At 36.8% G+C, this 22,686-nt stretch overlaps 1 protein-coding gene across 3 annotated transcripts in view; it reads left to right on the forward strand.

The window, feature by feature from the left end:
• ADCY1 (adenylate cyclase 1) overlaps positions 1-22,686 on the forward strand; it is a 162,172-nt gene that overhangs the window by 120,733 nt on the left and 18,753 nt on the right. For 2 of the 3 annotated variants that reach the window (XM_058044885.1, XM_058044904.1), the window contains exons 10-15: positions 450-547; positions 3,717-3,801; positions 7,499-7,588; positions 10,424-10,680; positions 11,280-11,406; positions 21,793-21,909. In XM_058044885.1, coding sequence (XP_057900868.1) covers positions 450-547; positions 3,717-3,801; positions 7,499-7,588; positions 10,424-10,680; positions 11,280-11,406; positions 21,793-21,909 — 774 coding nt within the window. The remainder of the gene's footprint in view (positions 1-449; positions 548-3,716; positions 3,802-7,498; positions 7,589-10,423; positions 10,681-11,279; positions 11,407-21,792; positions 21,910-22,686) is intronic. The other variant, XM_058044894.1, reaches the window with a different exon arrangement.

Below are 22,686 nucleotides of genomic sequence, written 5' to 3' on the forward strand. Positions count from 1 at the left end.
GTAGCTGCCCCAAACTGAGCCCATGTATCTCATTAGCAGCTGCCTCCAAGTCCACTCATTAGAGTCCCGTCCTTGAGCAGCTGAGGTGAAAGAACTTCTTGAAAGCAGCAGCAAGGAGTCTATGGCCTTTTATCATGATGAGTAAAAAGAGGGAGGGCCACCCGCTTCTGGTTCAAAGTGACTGATTTTTTTTCTCAAAAAGATAAACTTATATCTGAGCCTAAACAGGTTTTGACTAGTTACAAGGTGAAAGAGAAGTCTGTCAAGGAAAATCTTATGTAGACTTCCCTCATCTGTTTTTTCAGTGCAAATTAAGCCAACATGTTTTTAACTAAGTAGGGGCTTGTTTTATTTTAGGATACAGTTCTTTCTTACTGGGAATGGACAAGTGTGGGTGTCTGGGTATACATGAAATATTTACTGTCTTCACTTCTTCCTTTCTTTAACAGTACCACCAGCTTCAGGATGAGTACTTCACCAGTGCTGTAGTTCTCTCACTAATTCTAGCTGCCTTATTTGGCCTTGTCTACCTTCTAATAATACCACAGTAAGTTTCTGTCTTTTGCCATCATAACTCAAAGTGGAACATCCTCAGACCTCCTGCAGAGGTCAAAAATTAAAGTCTTTGGAACAGGAATGGGGACTTCACATGGGAGATTCTCTGTTAGTATACCCCTCAGTCTAATTGTTATATCTTTCATTTGTCCACAGGAGATACTTTTCACTATATTTTTTTATTTTGTAGTAGTGTGCACTCAGGGGAAAAAGATACATTTCAGTGTTTATTTAAAATTTAGTGGTTATTTTAAACTTATTTAAAGTATTTCTGCATTACAAACAAAGGTGTTATGGCAGCTTTTCTAAATGTGTTTGTGCTACTTTGGATTAAGTACTGGTATTGATAGCAACAGAGATAAAACCCTGTAGAGTTTAATGGGAACTACTGAAAGTACCCATCCAGCTGCATTGAGGCCTGCATTTATAGCATTCATTGAAGTTTTTGGTATTTATCCCTACATAAACTGTAGAGTGTGTATTTTGGCTATGTATATATAACTTTTAGTCCAACCTTGACTGTACTTAAGTAAACATAACCAAGTGGTGTGTTTGGGAGGTGTCCTATGCCTATTGTTGAGTGATTAATTAGTGATTACCTCAGATTTTGTCAGTTCTATGTGAGTGCTTACTAAATAAAAAAAATTACACCCCTTTCAAATCTAGAGGTAGGTAGAATTGTCTATAAAGTATAAAAATTACGAATAATGAACTTTTTTCAGATTAGAATATCAAAGCATTAACAATAAAATTTATTCACTTTTATAACTACTTCAGGGGGAATAGAACTAGCTATAGGATAATGCTTTTGAAAATTCCATTTAAATTGTGGTGCTTTCTATTCACAAATCCCCAGTTAGAATAATACTTCTATATTCTATTATTTTTAGTTGAAAGATTGAAAAACAGTTTATTCATATTAATAACATAGAAACACTAATTTGTAATATAGTACCTTTCATCTAAAGAATTCAAAGTAACTTAGTCATCATTTACACCATTTCCAGACTAATGACTCTGCTGACTAATTGGAGCATGATTAAGAAGTCTTTCACCTTCTTCTTTAATAAGCCACAGCTGCAGTGCATAGCAGTTTTGAACAAGGAGAAACAAAGTGTATTAGTGTAGTTGAATCTAGACTGAATTTCTAAGAATCATATAGTAGCCTTTCAAAAAACTAGTGTCACTTTAAAACAGATGGGCAGAGCGTCAGTTTAAGTAGTGATCTGACAGACACATGAGCTCCAGAAGAATATCACCACAGAAGGTAATGAAGATGGACTGGGTTGGTTAAAAAAGCCACCCACTGAATGCTCCTAAGTTCTTTCTTCCAGTGCCTGAGTGGTGGCTTCATATAGCCAAAATCTTCTTGGGCTCTTCCCTTGCTGTGACACAGATGCACACATGAGCTAAATTAAAATTTTGGAAGTATAGGAAAAAGATTCCCCTCTTTCCCGAGTTTGGAGCTTTAAGCTGCTATTTAGATTGCCAAAGTAGTTATACATGTGGCAAGAGAATGCAAATCTAATACAAGGCTTGTAATATGCTACCTTAATGGGAGAAGTTCTTTATATATATATATATATATATATATATATTTCAAGGAGGAGAATGGTCATCTAGACAAGAAAATGTTGTAGCAAAGTCAATTACTGCATAGATATACAGAAATCAATAGACTTGCTATTTTCACAATTCTTATCATCTTTTGAGCAAAACAGCTTCTCAACTAAAGACACATTTTCTATTCCCAGATGGAGGTGGTCAAAATAAGGCTACGTTCCTGTCAACCTAAGCTGTCCAATTATGGAGGCACATAGACAGTGTAGCCACTAAAAGCCCTGACTAGGAACCCTTCTAATGTCCGATTCTGTGTTTCCTTTTCAAAAAAGCAATGTAGCCCTTTTTAGGTGCCAACCCGAATGTCTGTCAGGGTGCCACTCAGCACTACTGTCAGTTGTCAGCTATGGCTACATTACAAGATGTTGTTGCAGGCATGTCCCCTGCATTCATTTCTAGCATTCTGGATACAAGGGAAATCTCTAAAGGCATGAGATCCTGCCTTGATTAATACTTGTATTCAGAGTCCACACTAAAAGCAGCCAGAGTCACCTTCCCATTCTGGGTACACAGAGTACACCACACAATTCTCCCAGTTCCTGTATCAGTACAGACTGTTACATTAATTTGAAATCAAAGTCAAATAGTTAGAATCTCTACAGGAGAACTTCGCACTTCTGCTGTTAAAAAACAATCTTTTTCCAGTAATCGTTAAGGACACAGATACATAACTGCCTGAATCCATTGTTCACATGGCTTCTGGACTGACTGGTTTATCCTCACAAGTCAGAAAATGGTGTGAAGATCATGTTATGCTGCTGTTATACAGCCCTGGCATGGGGCCAGGCTGTCTCTGAGCAGAAATCAAACACACCCACACTGGTGGACTAATTTCTGTCAGCTTGCTCACATCCATAAGGTACCTTTTCCAAAAGAAGTTTTCTGGAGAAAGGTCTTGGTTTGCACCCCTCTTCTCATTCAGAACAAGCCTATTTTGATAGATCAGAAGAGGGAAGATTTAAAATTTAAGAATTATTAAATCGTCTTTTTGAGGCATAAGATTTGTCTAACCATTGAGGAAGACTCAAAATGAAGGAGTTTTTCTGTTTCATTAAAAGGCAGGTTTCTCTGATTTTATTTGACTTTCTAAGTGTCTAAATTAGATGATCATTGATTTCTGAATCTTTGAGAAAGAGGAATGAGACAGAAAAAGTATCTGGTAACTATTAACACCACTGCCAAGGTCAAGTAATTGAATTACACATTCTCCTTGGAAGACTCATCATGCTGAATATTCTGCACTAGCCTACAATTAGAAAGTGTCTCTCTTGACTACCATACATTTGAATTTTTGAGGTTCTTTGATCTTCCTTCTGACATCAGAGCGGGGACCATTTAAAAGAGCATTTACTAATTTCATAGTCTTGAGAGCAGTGGACATCACTGCTTAATTTGCACTATGATGGTTAGTATAACATCAAGGTTGAGGAGGACATCCTCCACCATTTATAAAATACTGTTTTAGAAGGACCCCTAACTGTAGTTTGTCCTCATGTGTTACTGAGTTGCATTGCATTACTTCTATTGTGTTTTGATTCTAGGAGTACCGTAGTTCTTGTTCTCCTGGTGTTTTGCATATGCTTCCTAGTGGCTTGTATTATGTACCTACATGTCACACGAGTACAAGTAAGTGTTTTAAGATTTTGTGACTATTCTTCCCTTTGGTGTCCATGATATGTTTGTTCTTTGGAATATGAAGCCATCAGTGTATGCTTCACAGATTAACAGTCTGAAATTTATGTTTTTAAAGTTCCTTATTAAGTAATGTATTAGATACTTGAAAACCAAAGACCATAATCTGAAAGTAGACTTTTTACATGAGTAATCGTTAGTTACAGCAGTGTAGCATTCAGTTCCATTAATTCTACACTTTGTTTTTTGCTATATCTTCCCTGAGCACCTAGGACTAAATACTGTGTTTAAATCAACTGCTTTAACCTGACTTTTACTCCTTTCTGACTACACTGCACAATAGTGCTCCCTTTCATTCCAGCTGATCTGGATATAAAGTCCTGCTAACATCCCCTCTATTTTCAAAATTTTTCCTGCCAAAACAGCAGATGTTTTGATGGTAAAGCACAATGTTTTGCACACACAATCCTTGGCCTTTTCAAGACCTTAAGTAATGATTAATTCTCCTGCATTATATTTTCACAACAGGAATTATGCAGAAGGACATTTGGTTGTTTTAGGAGGGAAATAGGTCTGCCAGATCAGAATACAACATCTACAGGCTAATTTTCTGATGAAAGAAATCTCTACTGGATTAATAAAAATTTAGTCTTTTCAGACAAATATCAGGAAAAAACACCTACTCACTTAATGAGCTTTTCTGATTTGGACACACTAATTTTAGTTTTAAAAAGTGCCCTTTGGCAGAAGAAAAGCATGTGCTTTCATGGGAACATAAATAGTATATTAGCCAAGTATCAGGTGCTGAAAAGAACCTTATTAATGAATTTAAAAAATTATTTGCGAGTAACTTTGATGATCTCTTTTTTTTATTAGGGCAGAGTAGTTTATCATCTGTTCTCTGTATAGATTGTAGAAATACAGATTGAGTTTGTAGCAATTTACTTCTCTTTATACAATTTACCTGGGGCTAGTGCAAACATAAGAAGTACTCCATCTTTTTTGTTAGTCAAGAAAATTTGTATTTATTCCAGGTTCCTCCAGAGATTCAATACTATACAGGATCAAATCTAGCATTAGAAAAATAAAGAAATATAAAACCTTAGAATATCACAATTTAAAACTTTATGGCAAAAAAAAGTCTTATAATAATTAAAAGTAATATAATGTGGATAATGGATATACAATTGTAAAACAATCATTCCCCTGTTTTAATCAATTTTATGGCACTTGCTCTTTTACACTGCACAAGTGACTCAGCTTCTCCATGCTTTAGCATTAAACATCTCACTCATAAAACTACTTTCATAATATTTTACTGTACCCGTTACCTAACATTTTGGTAATTTGACACTACTTATTTAGTTAATAAAAAAATTCACAAATAAAACAAAGAAAATGAAGCCCAAAATTCTATGCTATCAATACAATTTAGAATGAGGTAAAGTCAGAAGTATAAATCTTAATAGTGTCAGAATTTTAATTTAGACATGTCTCATACCTTATCTTTTAGAGGTCTGTTTTCCATTTTAACCCAATAGCCTAGCATGTCGACATTTAAAACATGTATGTGCTACACAGACCAAAAAAATTGTCTGTGCAATGTGTCAGGACGTGATCTTTGAATCCATACTTTTCTTTATCCCTATTAACCATCCAGCATTATCTTCAAACCATGGGTATTATCTCTTTAATAAGCAATAGACAGCTTATTTGGTTGCAAACTTAATTAATGGAATAAATATTTTTTCTTCAAGCAAAATTATTTTGTATTCTATTTATATGGATAAAACCACATATGTTCCACCTCACTTGGATACAGGATTCTGGTCTAGTTAAGTGGACAGTTTGATGGGTAAAATACTATGGGGATAATCACATTCAGAGTGTAGCACTTCATGGTAACCTTGAAACCAGTGTAAGTGGGATACTACAGGAGTTTATCCTGGATCCTATCCTGTCAGACATTTTTATCAACAGCCTGGAGGAGGACACGGCAAATACTCATGTCATGTTTTCAAATGAATACAACTTTGTGAGAAAAGCTGGCAGGATGGTTATTGAGTGGGTCCTAGATAGGTTAACAGAATGGGCAAACAGGAATCTTTTAACTATAGAACCTATAATGCAAAGTCCAGGTCCTGAGAAGAAACGATGCTGTGCAATGACACAGGAGGAGTAACCAACTCTGCAAAAATTGCCCTGAGACTCTGAGGTTCAAGGCAGACAGTACTTTTGAGCCCCCTGGGGTCTCTTCCAATCAGAACTATATGATAGCGATGAATGAATGCAGAAATAGTCTTTTCTCATAGTGTAATTTTGGACATTGCTCTATCTCCCTTGAAACACAACTTTTCAATCTCAGATTCCTATAATCTGTGGTATTTTTTCTTCAATATGCTCAGTTTTATTAAAGGTGATATACCTCAGGTATCCCAATCTATCTTACTGATGCTAGTACTTACACAGGTGTAGAAAATTACTTCAGATTTGTAATACAAATCTACTACCGATATATTGATTGCTCCACACCTATGTTTACATGGACTTAACCCATATTGAAGCCAGAATATATTTGTAGATTCATGCTTACGTTTTTTTTCCCTGTAATTGCTGTATTCTGAAGGCTACAGTAGTCTTTCTCTGACTGCTAGGCTGCCTGCTGGAAGCTATGTTTTTGAGGCTGGTGAAATGAACAGCTTTTCTTCAAAACTGTTGACTTTCATCCAAAAATCAGGTGTTTGCTTGCTCCATTTAACCTTCAGTGAAATTCAACCTTGATAAATCTTAGCTTCCTCCTTTTAAAGGACATAGGATAGTCCCCACTTTAAATATGACTGTTTCTTGGATTGTATCCTTGACCCTTGAAGTCACTAGAAGAAGTCCTGTGGTCTGAAAGATACATCTAGTAGATAATAGAAGCCCCAAATATTCTTAGTGCAAGGGGAAAGGAAGGAAAGCAGCTTTACCTGGAAGCAGAGTTTATCAGAACGACTGGAACAGGCCCAAAGTGCACAGCCTGACATACTTACCCTTCCTCTCTCACATTCTGCCACAGGCTTCATAGCAGCAAGAACTTACACTTAATAGTGTGACAAATTGAATCAGGCTAAAAGTGGAGATAAACAGAATGTGTTCAAGACTCCATTTCACCAGATATTTTTGTTGTCGACTGCTGTTTCTGAAAAATTCAATATTTTTATGAGTCACAATAATTAAAACTACCCTGGCATTTAACCTGCCTGTTATAGCAGAAGACACATATACCATTCCAAAATTCTATGCTATCACAGTATGTTATCTTGGATCACAATTTGCAAGGCAAAAGAGGCTGAAAATTTGCAACTCAAAAGTTGCTTTGGGTACTTTCCCCACGAGAGCAAAATCAAATGCCATCCTAGAATATTATTTGCATCATGAGTAGACATACAAGTAAAAATTTCTAAGTTTTAATCATAGTGAGAAATAATATATAGCAATAGTAATTTTACATTTATTATCCCCAAAACTGTAATTATCATTAAAATACACCTACACACTTACAGTTACTCCACAACAATAACTGCAATTTCATAATTTGCAGTACAGGTGAAATTTCTGTATCCCTTATTCACTTCTCTTTATAGACTACTAAAAAATAACAACCCCACTTTAAAAATACTTTCAAATATACTTTTTTTTTCTTTTTTAGTGTTTTCCAGGGTGCCTGACAATACAAATTCGTACCATTTTGTGTATTTTTATTGTGATCTTAATATACTCTGTGGCTCAAGGCTGTGTGGTGAGTATTTAAATCAAGTTTCACTTAAATGAGCATTGTGTTTAAAGAACATACTTGTGAGATCCCTTTAATACATACCATATTCTCATCTGATGAATTCCTATTTGTTTTATTTTTCATATTTGCAGAGCATGCTTCTTCAAAATTGAACCCCTTTTCTGCAATTGGGATTTTCATTGGCCTGAGACAGTGTGTTGAACTAGGAATGGCAAAGCCATTAGCAAATTACACAGATAATACCTATTCAAAACCAATATAAATTTGTATTTCAAACTTTAGCATCATGTAGACTGCTGGTGTCATGTACTTTATGGGAAAAGCATTTTTCAATGTTCAACTTGCTTACTAGTTCAATGGCTAATATTTTGGGACAGACAAGGCATGGTGTCAAAACAAGATTACTATTTCTATGTGACACCTTATAGAAGATACCTCTGTGTAATAATGGGGATATTTTTAGTCCAGGCAGATCAGAAAAGATAGAGAGATCTTAAAATATTGACAGTTTTGTGTAACGAGAAGAGGAGCTTACATTGTGCTATTGATATGATCCATTCATATCTAATGTCTAAAAAGCCTGTTATTTGAAGTGAATGTGCTCAATACTTCTGAAAATTGAGCTTCCTTTACTGTAGAATAGCAGAGAGTTCAACATGGTCAACTTCAATTAAAATGGTCTTCAAACTTCCTCCTAAGTATTTGTCAGTCAGTTGCCTTGACCAATTCCTAGCACTCATCTTTAGCATTTTGGCTGCCAATGCTAATGCATTAAACATGTTATTCAAAGGAAAGGATCCACATAAAAATAGCACACGAAATGCAACTGGAAATGCTGAGGAGGCAGATATTTCAAATTATGCTTCTCTGCAGGAATTTGACAATGTGTTCTGACCATTAAGAAGACATGAGCTTCAGTGCTGAGATGCCGAGCCCCATGTTTTGTATTTTGTGTATTCACTTGTCCCTGGACCTGCCCTGAGAACATACTAACTGGTTTATCCCCATGAGCTGACTGGGCAGACGGTCCCTTTTCTGTGGATTCCAATGTCCTGAGAGGAACCAAGAATTGCTGATGTTGAGACATTTCTGGGAATTCCTGAACATCATCTGTGTGAGTAACACACAGCCCTAATAGCACACAGATGCATATATGGTTCCTAAGACGGACAGAAGCACAAAATGCATAGAGCTTTGCAGTGATTCCAGGCTAGCTTCTCAGCAAATTCTGTGTATCTGACTTTGGAATTGAGATGAAAGTTGTGACAGCTAAAACCTTTGTGAATCAGCCTCCACAGGTCTGACCCTTACTTTGACCAAATGAAACAAGCACCATTGCTGCCACTTAAAGATAGTGAGAATGAGAAATAGACATTGTAAGCCCTAGGGCAGTGCTGAACAACAGTGGAAGGCAAATTAGAATTTAGAAGTTCTGACCTCCAATAAGGGAATGGTCATTCAGTTACAACTTAGAACATAATTCATTCCTCAACAAAAATAACTTATAACCTAGGTAGAAATGTTTAATCAGTAGAAATTATTAGTTTCTGCAAAGTAATGCCTCTAGAATTGTCATCTGTCAGAAGAGCTAGGTGTTGACATTCCACTACTGGTTGTATAACAGATGATATTTTCCTGAGTGGATTCCAGATTACTGATGAAGCCCTCATGCATGTGTATGTTTTTGGATAATTTTATGAAAGCATTTTTAAGGATATTGAACAAAATCCTATTAAAAGGGATTTTTCATTTCACTTTCCCAATCTCATTTCATAGTGTTACCTATTATGAGTTTAACTCATATTTGTTTATGTATTATGTCTCGTCTTTTTAAGTTAATACAACGCCTTCTAAAATACATGGTTTAATCATCCTTCAGGATGCCAGTTACTTAACAACATGCTATAAAATTTCATTCTCAGTGGTCGAGATGAAATAGAAAGGTCTTATAATACACTTCAAAAGAGATGTTTAAGTACAGGGCAGGGCTTATGTGATGGTGCCTGTTAGATCAATTTCACACTACAATCCCACTCTCCCCTACTTATACTAACTCTTATCCTTTTCCTTTGTAAGGGGTGAAGGTTGGACTGCAGTTAAAACTGGAGCTCTAGGGACTTGCACTATTTTCCAGAAATTCCTCTCTTCCTTGGGTAACAGCTCTGAGATTTGTACATGACATTGTCTTTAGGAAAAGCAGGTTAGATTTCCCCAAATTTCCCATGAGATATATGAAAAAAATTTATTTCCCAGTATAAGAAGGAAATGGAACTCCTTGGATAATGAAATAACAGGGGTAATTAAAGATGAGTGCTTGTATTTGAAACATATGTTACAGTAGAAGTAGCTGTGACTTGGGAAAAAGATGTTATGTTTAGTTTTTCACTCAATAAAATATTTTATTTTCTATTTAAGTAATGGAAGTTTATGTGATTTTCATAGTCAGTAAAACAATAATTTATCTCTGTGCTCTGTAAAAGAACCTTTTTCACCTGCATGACCAAATAAAATGTTAAGTGAAGTTCCTTAATTTTGCAGGAATATCCTGGCTTGAGAATCTCTTAGGTTTGAGCAATGAGAGGGAAACTATTCAACTAAGCCCACACTTCAATTGGTTGCCTCTTATTGGCATCTAATTAACAAATTGTGTCTCTCCCCTAAAACTCATTGGAGCATTACAGGAAAAGGAGATTTTAATACAGCATTGAGCTTAGTGGGAACTCCACAGGCATATTTTTTCCAATTAGCAATGAACTACAGTCAGCCTCCATACCAACTACATTTTTGTTTATTTCATATTTAACATTCTTCCCTTCTCACCTCTCCTGTCTTTTCTAGGTTGGCTGCATGCCTTGGGTTTGGAATACCAATTCCAGCAGCTCAATAGTTATAATTTCTCCTGGTGGAACAAATAAAACAATGAATGAACTTCCATGTGACACAGCCCACTATGCTTTCCTTTCCTGTGTAGTGGGGACTCTCACCTTGGCAATATTTCTACGTGTATCTTCCTTGCCAAAAATTATTCTCCTGCTTTTTGTTACAATTTTGTACATACTTATTCTGGAACTCAGTGGTTACAGAAAAGCAGTGGGGTAGGTATCATGCAAAATTAAGCAATGGGTAATTTTCTATAGATAGTCACGCATTGACTACTTATTTCTGAATTGTCCTCTAGTGTTCAGCGCTGCCTAGGAGTAGAGCATAAGAAACACATCAGTCATCCTTTCCCCAACAATTGTAGGATCTAGTAATGTCCATCATCAGGGGAGAAGCTTTTGGGAGCTAGCAACTGTTGCCCCATTGTTCTGTAGTTTTATGTTAATGTACCCCAGCTGAACACTCTGCAGTCTAGCTATGGTATGGAATAGAAAAACACAGTTAAAAACTTAACTGCCATATTTCAGCAGCCCTCAGTCGCAATTTCAATAAAACTTTTGAGCTTTTCAATGTTTTTATATTTTCTAATTAAAAACATGCACACACATTACAATAATGCATAGCATCTAAAAATCCTCAAGAATTGCATGTTGGTGTGATGCAGCAATCAGATGTACTCTCACCCATCTCCCTGCCCAGATGAGCCTAGTGATTAGGAGGTATCCATGTGTTCTAAACTAAGGATCTGATATTAAATGTGCAGTGTTAGGTATTAGACCTGGAATAACACATTTATTTTCTTCTTCTTTTTAAGGGGCGGTTCCTTTTACATGCGTGGCTATGAACCAATACTAGCTATTTTGCTGTTTTCTTGTGCTTTAGCACTGCATTCAAGACAGGTGGACTTGAAACTGCGTCTGGACTACCTCTGGGCAGTGCAGGTAAATCACAGGACTTCATAGTATCCATGAACACAAAATATTGTCTGACTTTTTAAATCGGTTTTCAAATACTTTCAGAACAAATTACTTGGACTCAGACACAAACTGTTTCATGTCTTTTGGGATTCACAGCGAAAGATTATTTTACAGCTTTCTTTCCACAGATCTATACAATTTATTTTTCCTGGAGAAGTGATTTTTTTGATTCTTAGCAGTTGCTCCAGTATATGATTAGTCAAATAATATGTTTATATCTAAGATGCATTAGGAATAACCTGTTAACAATATAAATTTGAGATAAAAAAAATTAAATCCATGGGAATTTTTATCTTATATTACAAAAAGGAGTGAAAGTAAATCAATATTTAGGTAAATTGAAAAGAAGCAGGTAAAACTGATAAAAGGAAATATTTAAACCTGTATTATTCAAAGAAACTATGGAACTCTTTCCGAGAGGAAGATCAGAAATTTATTTAGATAATAAGTACAGAGACCATTTTTGAAAATATATTTACTAACTATCATAGACAGAGCAACTTTGGAGAGAGAAGCAGTGTTCTGCATAAAGGGAAATAGTAATCATGTTTATCAGACAGGGAGACATCCCACAGTCCTGTTCTGTGTCAATGTTTGGTTGAACTCTGGTTTCCTGCTGGTCTCCTGCCTCTACTCTTACATCTCCCTCTGCCTGGGCTGAACTTTGTGTTACAAAGGGTTGCCTTCGGCCTGTTTGGGTTTTTTCTTTTGAGGATCAGAATGACCCTGAGGTAGGGACATGCCAGTGCAATGTTTTCCTTGCCAGGGGTTGCACACTCAGTAGAGAGTGTGGTCATCAGATATGTCTACCTCGTGTCACACCTCTCAGCAGTCTAATTCCCACCTCCAAAGTGTTTTACACTTGCCCCCAAGAGAAGGAGAAAGTTGAATATGTAAGTTTATTTGGTGGAATTTGGAAGTTTTCCAAACTTACACACCTGTTCTCACCTTCACCCCATTAATTATTTTGTCAAGAGGACCATTTAAAGCATTATAGTGCTTGCTTTTACACATAACATAAAGACTGGAACACATGGGTTACTGGTTGACTGGAACATATCCCTGGCTCCACTGTATTACATAAAATGGAGAAATCAGTTATGACTTAGTTCTATTGGCTTCTGCTTGAAAAGTTTTTCCGTCTAGCACTTAAGCTGTGTGGGGGTTTCTTGTTTGACTTGATGTCCAAGACTGTGTTCCCTTCTTTTATGCTTTAAGATTATCTTGTTCTATAATTTCTCTCAACTCCATACAGTTCAACTGAGCGTGATCATTCAATTTAAGTTTTGTCCTACGACCTGCAGTATTGATAACTGCTATGAATGTCAGCCTCAGAAGGGTGTTTTGGATAAAGTGATACTAATTTCTCTTCGCTGTGGTGCCAAATACAATTTGCAGAGGGAAAAAAAGACTGCCTGATTTTGAAATTCAGTTCAGCACCTGCCTTTTTGGATGGTCTCTAATTTGATATGGGTTGGCACACAGTGGAAGTATGTGAGTGCCATCTGATCTATTAATACGAAATCTTCTGTATGTTATTCCTAGCCCTGAAATAGAGTAGCAGTGCAGTAATGTACCAGTTCTGCTATCCTGTGACCTTTCAGTGGAACGAGAGAGAGTTCCAGCATCTTAAATACTTTTTGTCATTTCAGCAACTGCAACTTGCATGGCAAATTGTGCATCCCTAATGGAAGTACTGCTTAAAGATTCTTACTTTTAAGTGAGCTTTTAATCAGCAATTAATCAGTTTAAAAAATTGGAGTATAAGAGTATGGCATGGTTTTCTAATGAAAGACCAGACCTGGACTTGGACAGTGGTAAAGGAAGAAATATGGACTTTTTCTGTTTCCTTAGAGACAAGTTATATAAAAGTACCTAGCCATGGTCACTATTGTTAAAACCATTGTGCACTTTCTCCAAGGGACAGTAAGAGCAGATAAGACATGAAATTTCAGTATTGTCCACGGGTATTTCCAGGTACCATTTCAAAAAGTGTTTTTCATCTGAGAAAAGCAAATGCAATTTTCAGATCTTTTCAATTGTAAATCAGAGGTATATGTGGTGCCACCTTGTGTCTGAGGTTTGTGTGATAATAATGAGAAAGGAAAAAATCAGTTTAGGTAGAAAATTCAGAATTTAGGGATTAACAAAACTAGCATTCTTTGAAATCAGTATGCTGATTTCAAATTATAATGATTTCAATGATTATGTTCTTGGCCTCTTAGATTATCTAGGCATATACCTTTCATCTTCTCAATTTCAAGTGGCAGATCTATTCCCTGTACAGTAAGTAATAGTGGAAAACATGTTAAAAGAAATGCTGTTCTGCTTTCCACTCTGTGTATTGGTTGCAAATGATACTGAGTCCAAGGACTAATTGTCATAACAACTAGGAGTACCGTCTATGAGGGATGTTACAGAAGTTGTACTTTTACTTACCCTTTCAAATGAATAAGCAAAAAAAAAACCAAAACCACCCAGAACATGGTCTTTGAACTTGCTAGGTTCAGGGAACACTGTTTATTGGAAATACCTATATGTTAAAGCTGCCTTTGAGTAGTTAGCAAACTCCAGGCTACTAATTGTTCTGCAGCCTTTAAGAGGTGACAAATAAGAGCCAGTTTTCTGTAGCTGCTGGACTGCAGGAGCCTTCTATAAGGCTAAAAGCAGTCTTGGTCATGTTTCTCTACAGCCATAGTACTACTTACTGTTAAACCATGCTGGCTTAACTTGGTTATATTTCTGGTAAGAGAAGTTTTCGAAAGACCATTGACTCAGTGCACAGGATCTATGGAGATTTTCTGTTTTGCAAAGTGAATGTGCTGTTTCTTTGTCCAAACACTGAATTGCATGAAACAAATGCTAAATGTTGATTTACATCTTCTAGTAGCCAGTACCTGCTGTGTGAAGACATTCCTGTCATTTTAGGAAGCTTTTCAATTGCTGGCTTACATCTGGGGAAATTTCAGACCCATTTCTGGAAGCTTCAAGCACTTTGTATGCATACTTTTAGTAGCATTCATTATTGGGCTAATCCTGTAAAAAATGTTCTCAGATGAATAAAAGCATTTGTGGCATAAACTGTAATAAAAAGGATTTAATAGATAACTTCTTTTATTTCATCGTGAACAACAGTCCAGTACTACTAAATTATACTTTAAACTGTGAAAGTATCCCAAAACTAATCATAAGAATACATAGATACATATTAAGTGGTCTGTGCTAAGGTCTGAGGAAAACATAATTCAACACTTTTTTTTCACCCCATCGGGGGAAAAAAAAAGTACTTTGAAGAAGAGCAGTTTCAAACAAGAAAAACTGATTAAGGAAAATTACACAGTTTCAAGACAAGTTAATCCAACTTCCACTCATCTAGGCTGCATTATCAGAACAGTGATAATACAGTAGAATTCATGTACATTGCATGGAAAAATACTTTTTAATGGATGATATGTTGTTAAAACATTTATATTTGCACCTTCTGTTCACCAATCAGTAGTGTTATAGGCTCTTGTTGATTTGCGATGGATTTTTTTTCTGTGCCAGATTTAATTTTTCTGAATATCATAGTATTTTCAGAAAATATCTGTTGGTTGTTTTCTTGATATTTTTAATAAGCAGTGGGAGGAGAATTTCATTTTCTGCATAACATTGTTGTGTAACTCTGTGTTCCTCGTATGACAATAAGTATGAATAGCAAATATAGGAGATTTTACTTATTTGTGACTGATAATCGTTTTTGGTTATGCAAATTATTTAACACAACTGGGAGGGGGAAAAAACGTAAGGAATTCAGGAAGATCCTAAAACTACCAAAAAATGTAGTTGCTCACTCACCCAGGATTTGTCATGGGAGGAAAACAAGAATAATACAATTATATGACTTCATTTGATGCATTCAATTGGTGCATTCTTTAGGGAATACTAGAATATCATTCTGCTGTCTTTTCTAGCCCATTACACTTGCAAGAAATAAGAATTTTACAGCCTACAGGCAAGACTCACCAGGTGTCTTAGCACTTTCACTCAAAAACCTGGTGCTACAAAAGTAGTGTGATGTGTTTGCTCCCTGTGGATGTAGTGCCATCTTCAGGCGCAAAAAATGAGATTCTCAGGGCATTGGTGCTCAGCTTCTTTTTATCTGAATCTTGAAACCGTATTCTCATGTGGTATCTATTTAGTCAGTGACCATTCTACAGCATTTTTAGGTTTATTAAACTGTCAGGTGATAAAACTGTTCAGACCACTTCCCAGACCGAGGATGGGTAACCACTTACCAACATTGTAAAAACTGTAGGATCATGTGTAACTATGTAAAATGCAGTAGATGTTAGTTAGATTGATTGTAAAAGTCATAGTAATAAAACCATTTTATATTCTGTCACCATGTCCAGTGCAAAAATAAAGCCTGCTTTTAAATACTGCAGCTCTGCAAATATAGTTGGGTTCCACAAAATGACCTAGCTGCCACAAATACCAAATAGGTATAAGCAAACAGCAGAATGTGAAAAATTATATTGGTCATGCCAATGCACTTTCTTTCATGTTTATTTTCACAATAATCTGTCTTGTTTTTTGAGCTAGTAGCTACTGCATAAATATCATCCTGTCAGCTTTCCTTAATTAACCAATGGGAACAGGGTCAAATAGATGAAGGTTTAAATGCCATTTAGCTGTTTGGATAATATTCCCACCAGAAATGTAAATACCCTTTGCTGGGTTCAGAACTGGCTGGATGGCCGGGCCCAGAGAGTGCTGGTGAATGGTGTCACATCTAGCTGGCAACCAGTCACCAGTGGTGTCCCTCAGGGGTCTGTGTTGGGACCAGCTTTGTTCAATATTTTTATTGACGATATGGATGAGGGCTTAGAGTCTTTTATTAGTAGTTTCGCTGATGATACCAAATTGGGAATGAGTGTAGATCAACTAGAGGGGTGTAGGGTTCTTCAGAGAGACTTGGAAAGGCTGGACATATGGACAGAATCAAACGGGATGAGCTTCAATAAGTCCAAGTGCCGAGTATTGCACTTCGGCCATAATAATCCCCTGTACCGATACAAGCTGGGGATGGAACGGCTGGATAGTGCTCAGGTGGAAAGGGACCTGGGGGTGCTGGTTGACTGTCGATTGAATATGAGCCAGCAGTGTGCCCAGGTAGCCAAGAGGGCCAATGCCATCCTGGCCAGTATCAGAAATGGAGTGGCCAGCAGGAACAGAGAGGTCATTCTTCCCCTGTACTCGGCACTGGTGAGGCCTCACTTGGAGTATTGCATCCAGTTCTGGGCCCCTCACTTTAGGAGGGACGTCGAGTTACTTGAGCGTGTCCAGAGGAGAGCAACGAAACTAATAAAGGGCTTGGAACACAAGCCATATGAAGAGCGACTGAGGGAGTTGGGGTTGTTCAGCCTGGAGAAAAGGAGACTAAGGGGTGACCTCATCACTCTCTACAACTTCCTGAAGGGTGGCTGTAGTGAGCTGGGGGTTGGCCTCTTTCTCCAGGCGACAACGGATAGAACAAGAGGACACAGTCTCAAGTTGCGTCAAGGTAGATGTAAGTTAGAAGTAAGAAGGAAATACTTCACAGAAAGAGTGGTCAGAAACTGGAATCATTTACCCAGTGAGGTGGTGGAGGCATCATCCCTTGAAGAATTTAAAAAAAGACTGGATGTGGCACTTGCTGCCATGATCTAGTTGAACAGTTAGAACATCGGCTGGACTAGATGATCTTATAGGTCTCTTCCAGTCTTGAAAATTCTGTGATTCTGTGATTCTGTGATACCTGTGATCTGTGCTATTTTAATCTTTCAGCCCCAACTACTCCTTCTCCTTTTCTAGTGTCTGTTTTTCCTGAGAAAGAATGATGCCTATGCATCCTCTAATCTCAGCTGCTCAAGAGTAAGCATTAGAAGCTCATGAATGACAAGGAGGAAGTACAGTTTTCATTGCACTTCCCTTAAAGGCAGAAAGCAGGAAGCTGGGAAATGGTCCAGAAAATACTAGTAATTGGCTTACTTCCCTCTATATTACCTCTTTGATGGGATAGTTTCAGAGTTTCATATTCACTGTTGAATATGACCAAAGTCTTTTTTTTACTTCACCTTTCCTCTTTTATCTTCCCTTGTGAGAGATGCAAGAAGACATTTCCACTTTCCCCAAGCAGCTCCTGAGGAACTGAAAAAATGAGAGCTGTCTTAGGCAAGAGTGCAAGGCAAGAGGACAGATACTCAATCTCTGTGCAGTAGTAGCAGAGAAGGCACACTTCAGTTCATATTCCTAACATATTACTTCAATAATAAAGCGGGATGTTAGGCATAGTGTGTGGATGGTTTAAGTGCAGTCCATGCAGAAACTCCATCTTGGGTACCAGGAACAATACAGCAGTATTGACCCAGTGTGTGGTCTAAGGTAATTTGTCTTTGCTTTTCAGCATGAGAAAATAAATCAGAAGGAATGCTGTGCTAATTCCATGAATGTTATGCTTCTAGTTCTGGAGCTAGATCAGGCAGGGTTAACACAGCTTAGTTTTCAGGACACTGCACTGCCCTACCTGAGCATTATCAGCACAAATTTCTCCCAGAACACATGGAGAGAGTGCATTCCTCTCTCTCTTTTAGCTAGGAGGTGCTTGGCCTCAAATAGTTCATGGAACAAAAAAGAGCACTCTCCTTGTTCTTCTGTTAGCATATTTGAATTTCCTATCATTACCCACCATGAATCACAGAATTATCATGATATTATTCAAGGACTTTCCATGATGTTAGGAGTTCTTCATGTGAAAATGAAGATTTTCTCAAACCCTTAATGTTTGATTAGTCTGATCATGACTCAGGAAAGCTGAGATCCTGTTGCTTAAGCAGTCTGCCAGCACCTCCGGCCATGGGGACCCTTCACGGAGTGGTCTGCTAGATCGGAGTGCAGTTCAACTCATTTGCTCTGGGTCACATGCCAAAAGAGAGACCTCCTTATGGGTCTCCACACCTTAAAAAACTGCCATTGACTGCTAGCACCCTTGAAGAATCCACATTAACAGTTTGCAGACAACACTCTTAATTAATAAAAAACAGTAGTGAGAACGTAAGGTTTTAGGGTTGCTGGTGACAGTATCTGACTGCAAAAATGTATTCAAAGCAATGTACAGACAAACTCTAATCCCCAGTGAGAGCTCGCTAGAGATAATCATTCAGCATGCATAGAGTACACTTCTTACCCCTAGGTGTCCATATGGAGGAGAAGAAAGGTTCAGCCTACCACCTAATCCCAGCAGTTACAATGGAGTCTTCTCTCCTTTCTTAATTCTTCTTTACATTTATGCAAAGCCCGAGTGACATTAGTCCTACATATTACTCAGTGAGGGGTGGTCATGCCTTGGAGGCAGTTAACATCAGTGTAGCATCTGACATAACCTTGGGATAGGGATATGTGTCAATCCAAGGAGGGTAATTCTGCCATAGCTGCTGATTCAATAGCAGGACATCTTCCTTTATCTCCCTAGGCTTCCAGCTGCTGCGTGGCTTATTAACTAAAAAGTACCACCAAGTACCCTCTTCTCCAAGGGTTTCAACAGAGCCTGGTTGCAGTGTCCCACTCCACTCCACTCCACTCCACTCCACTCCACTCCACTCCACTCCACTCCACTCCACTCCACTCCACTCCACTCCACTCTCCATTTAGTTCCGCCTAGATTGTACTGTGCATAGCAATCTGGGTGCGCTGACTATGTTCCATCCAGGGAGTAGCAACCATACTTCCCCTTATATTTTCCATACTGTTATCTTAATTTTAGGTCAAGTCTTTTTTCCACAATCTCATTTTTGGCAACTGAACCCTCTCAGATCCAAAATTGTAGTTAACAGTTTTGCATCCAAAAAGGGAAGAGACACTTGTTAGGTGTGTTGAAAATGTAGCATTCTATCATTAGCAACAGTGGCATCATTAATGCCTTTCCCTGCTCTTAGATGATGTTGCCACCACCCCCATGTCAGACATGACTCTGATAGCTTGATTTGAGCCATTAGCTCTTCACTCAAGAGTTCAGCTCTCTACTTCTTAGTCACGGATGTTCTTTACTCTGAAACTTTTGTTGTGGTTCATACATAATGATGGATGTATTGAAGAATCTTTTCTATAATTTCTTCTAAAATGAACAGTTTGGTCCACAATTGGGCAAGGCAGATTTCATCACACATTTCCACATGTGCCAGTGATTGAGCAACATTACTACCCATACAATGCACCAAACTGATTACTCCACTTACCTACTTGATTCCCTTGATTAGTGCAGAAATCTCCACACCTTGACTCAAAAGAGTATTGTTCTTTACGAAGGTATTCTGCCCATATTGTATTGGTAGGTTAAATGAGAACCTTAACATTCCTAAGAAGAGAGCAACAACAAAATTTCTTGTTCAAAAAAATAAAAGGAATGGATAAGGAAGATCAGAAGGGATATTTTATTAAGATCATCAATTCAGTTCCCAAATCTATTTGCTGTTGTCAGAATAAAATTTTTCTTGTTCCAGTGTGATGAAAATGGAGTTGTAAGCTTGGTTTGGATTTTCAGCTGAAGAACCTTTTTATTTTTCCTGTTAAAACATTTAAATTCCAACAGTCAAACTAAATGCCAGAGGCCATTTCACATGTTTATAGAAAACAGTAAGTCAGAGTTATGCCAGCAAATAGGGGAAGGATATTTTAAGAAAAGAGCATGTGAAATTTAAACAGCGAAATAAGTGTCAAGAAAACAGCTCAAAACAGGAAATAGGTAGTTAGAATAAAAAGTTCAGGTATATTTCTTGCAAAACTTAATTGCTATTTAAAGTTTACTGATATTTCACCTCTAGAACAGGTTTCTTTCTTATTACCCAAATTGGAATATGAGCTGAGAATTTATTTTAAAAGGCAACAATTCCTGAAGAATTTGTTTATGAAATCAGTTCTCTTTCAGAACTCTTTCTACTTGTAAAGAAATTTTAAAATACTGAATAAACTGTAGGCTAAACAGACTGTGTAACCTGAGTAAAAACATTATTTCCTAAGTTTCGTCATGGAAAACAAAACTTAGCTACCTGGAAAAAAAGTCACATGAAATAATATTGTTAGACTATACAAAAGCAAGAGGTGACTGGTTTTCTCCTTCTTAGATAGGAATGGATACTGAGAAATTATGTGGACTTTGTAATAGATCAGGATACCAAATTTCAGATATAAATTGGACACCAAGAAAGATTAGAACAGGTTCATCAATGATTTATGTGACTGGGGTTTCTCAACAATGCCTGAGAATCTGACTTTCCAGTCTTCTACTGACTGTAATTAGATAAACAAAATCACATTGGGATCACAGTAGATTGTTTGTGTGTGTGATTGAGGAACAAAGAATAAGCTATGATTTCTGTGAGATGAATATGATACTGATCAAGTGTTTTCTAATTGATATCAGTGTGAGGCCAAAAGTCACTCTAAGAACAAGGAGCAAAAGCCAGTAAAGTAATTTTGCACATGAATCTATGAAAGACTAGGCTGGAATTTGCAAACCTAGAAGTCCCAAATGAGATTCCTAGATATTCAATATTTTACAAATAAGGGGTCTGATTTTTAAAATAATTTCCTCCTATATGACTCACACTAACACTGTAAGTCAAGCACTTGTAATAAGATGCCCATAGCTCGGGTTAAAGGCCTCAGATGTCTTAACTCCTTTCTGAATGCTGTCATTCACATCAATAACAGAATTTCTGTTGTGAAGGAACTGTATATATTTTCATGAAAAACATCAGCATAACTAAAACATTCTCTAGAAATGTTAACTATTTTTATATTATTTTTTTAATTTGTACATCATTCTTAAGGATGGTCAATTTTAAAATCTTTTTCTCTGTTAAATCTATAGTCTTATCAGATTTGTTTCAATTTCACTGCAAAGTGCATAGGTTTGCTTTAAACACTGGAGATTCTCATTGGCTTCTTTTGTCTGAAAGATGGATCAAAAACTGCTGTCACTGTATTGAACTACCTGGGAAGTTATTGGCCTCCAAGGCCAATGTGATTTAAGTGGGATTATTCTGATTTACTCTGTAAACATATCAAGTTTCTATTTAAAAGAACAGAGAACTACAGAAGATACCAATACACTCAGCTGATCAAACACTGAAAACAGCTGAGAGACTTTACCTTACTAAGGATTTAAAGGGATTTTGCCTAATGTAGAAGCATGGTACAGGAGAACTGTTCTCAATCTAGATTGCTACTCTACATTTTGTTCATTTTAATTCCAAAGGATGAATTAATATAAATAGGCTCAGCTAAGTTTTTGGTTTTTGTAAAGGTTTTTCTTCTCCTCTATTCCAACAGGCAGAAGAAGAGAGAGATGATATGGAGAGAGTCAAGCTGGATAATAAAAGAATTCTTTTCAACCTGTTGCCAGCCCATGTTGCACAGCATTTTCTTATGTCTAATCCAAGAAATATGGTAAAGCAAGATAAAATTTAAATACATGCTGTATGGGCCTGTGTTGCTTGGGCCACCTTACACTTGTATGTTTTCAATAACAGCTTGGAAAAAAACTTTGCTCATGTAAAAACAGTAGCTTTGTAAAAATTTGCATTCAAGAATTAGTTTGAGATTATTTCTTTTGCTGTATGGTCCTCCTTCTCTGAAGAATTTTAATAAAATTCAGACTAAGGGAAAGTTGTCATTCAATATCAATGTAACCAAGTACCTGCATGTAAATCACTTTTTCCATTTCCCAATCAATGTAGGATATTGGAATTTATCACAGTATTGCATGAGCTCAGTTTGGTTCTGAATGGTGAAGTGCATGAACTGCCAGACATTTATGTATTAACCACTCTAGTTCTGGAAAGTATGCTACCATTACCAAAACCATCTATTTAAAGTTAAAAACAGAGAATTTTACATGCTTAAGGAAGACTCAGATTAAAATAAAAGGCTGCAGTGACTCAATAAGTTGGTTCAAGAAGGCCTTATGAGAGTCCTTCTGGTCATCTGAAAGCCTTCAGCATTGGAGTAGCTGTAATATTCATTATACCATTATTGAGACTTTGGGTCAAAGTATTTGAACCACAGAAGAGTTACTTTGCTTTCTTTGAGTCATCCAAATTTTTAAGCAGAAACGTTACCATACAGAACAGCATTATATTATATTATATTATATTATATTATATTATATTATATTATATTATATTATATTATATTATATTATATTATATTATATTATATTATTAT

This window comes from Melospiza georgiana, chromosome 1 (assembly GCF_028018845.1).
Source record: "Melospiza georgiana isolate bMelGeo1 chromosome 1, bMelGeo1.pri, whole genome shotgun sequence".
Classification (NCBI taxonomy): Eukaryota; Metazoa; Chordata; class Aves; order Passeriformes; family Passerellidae; genus Melospiza; species Melospiza georgiana.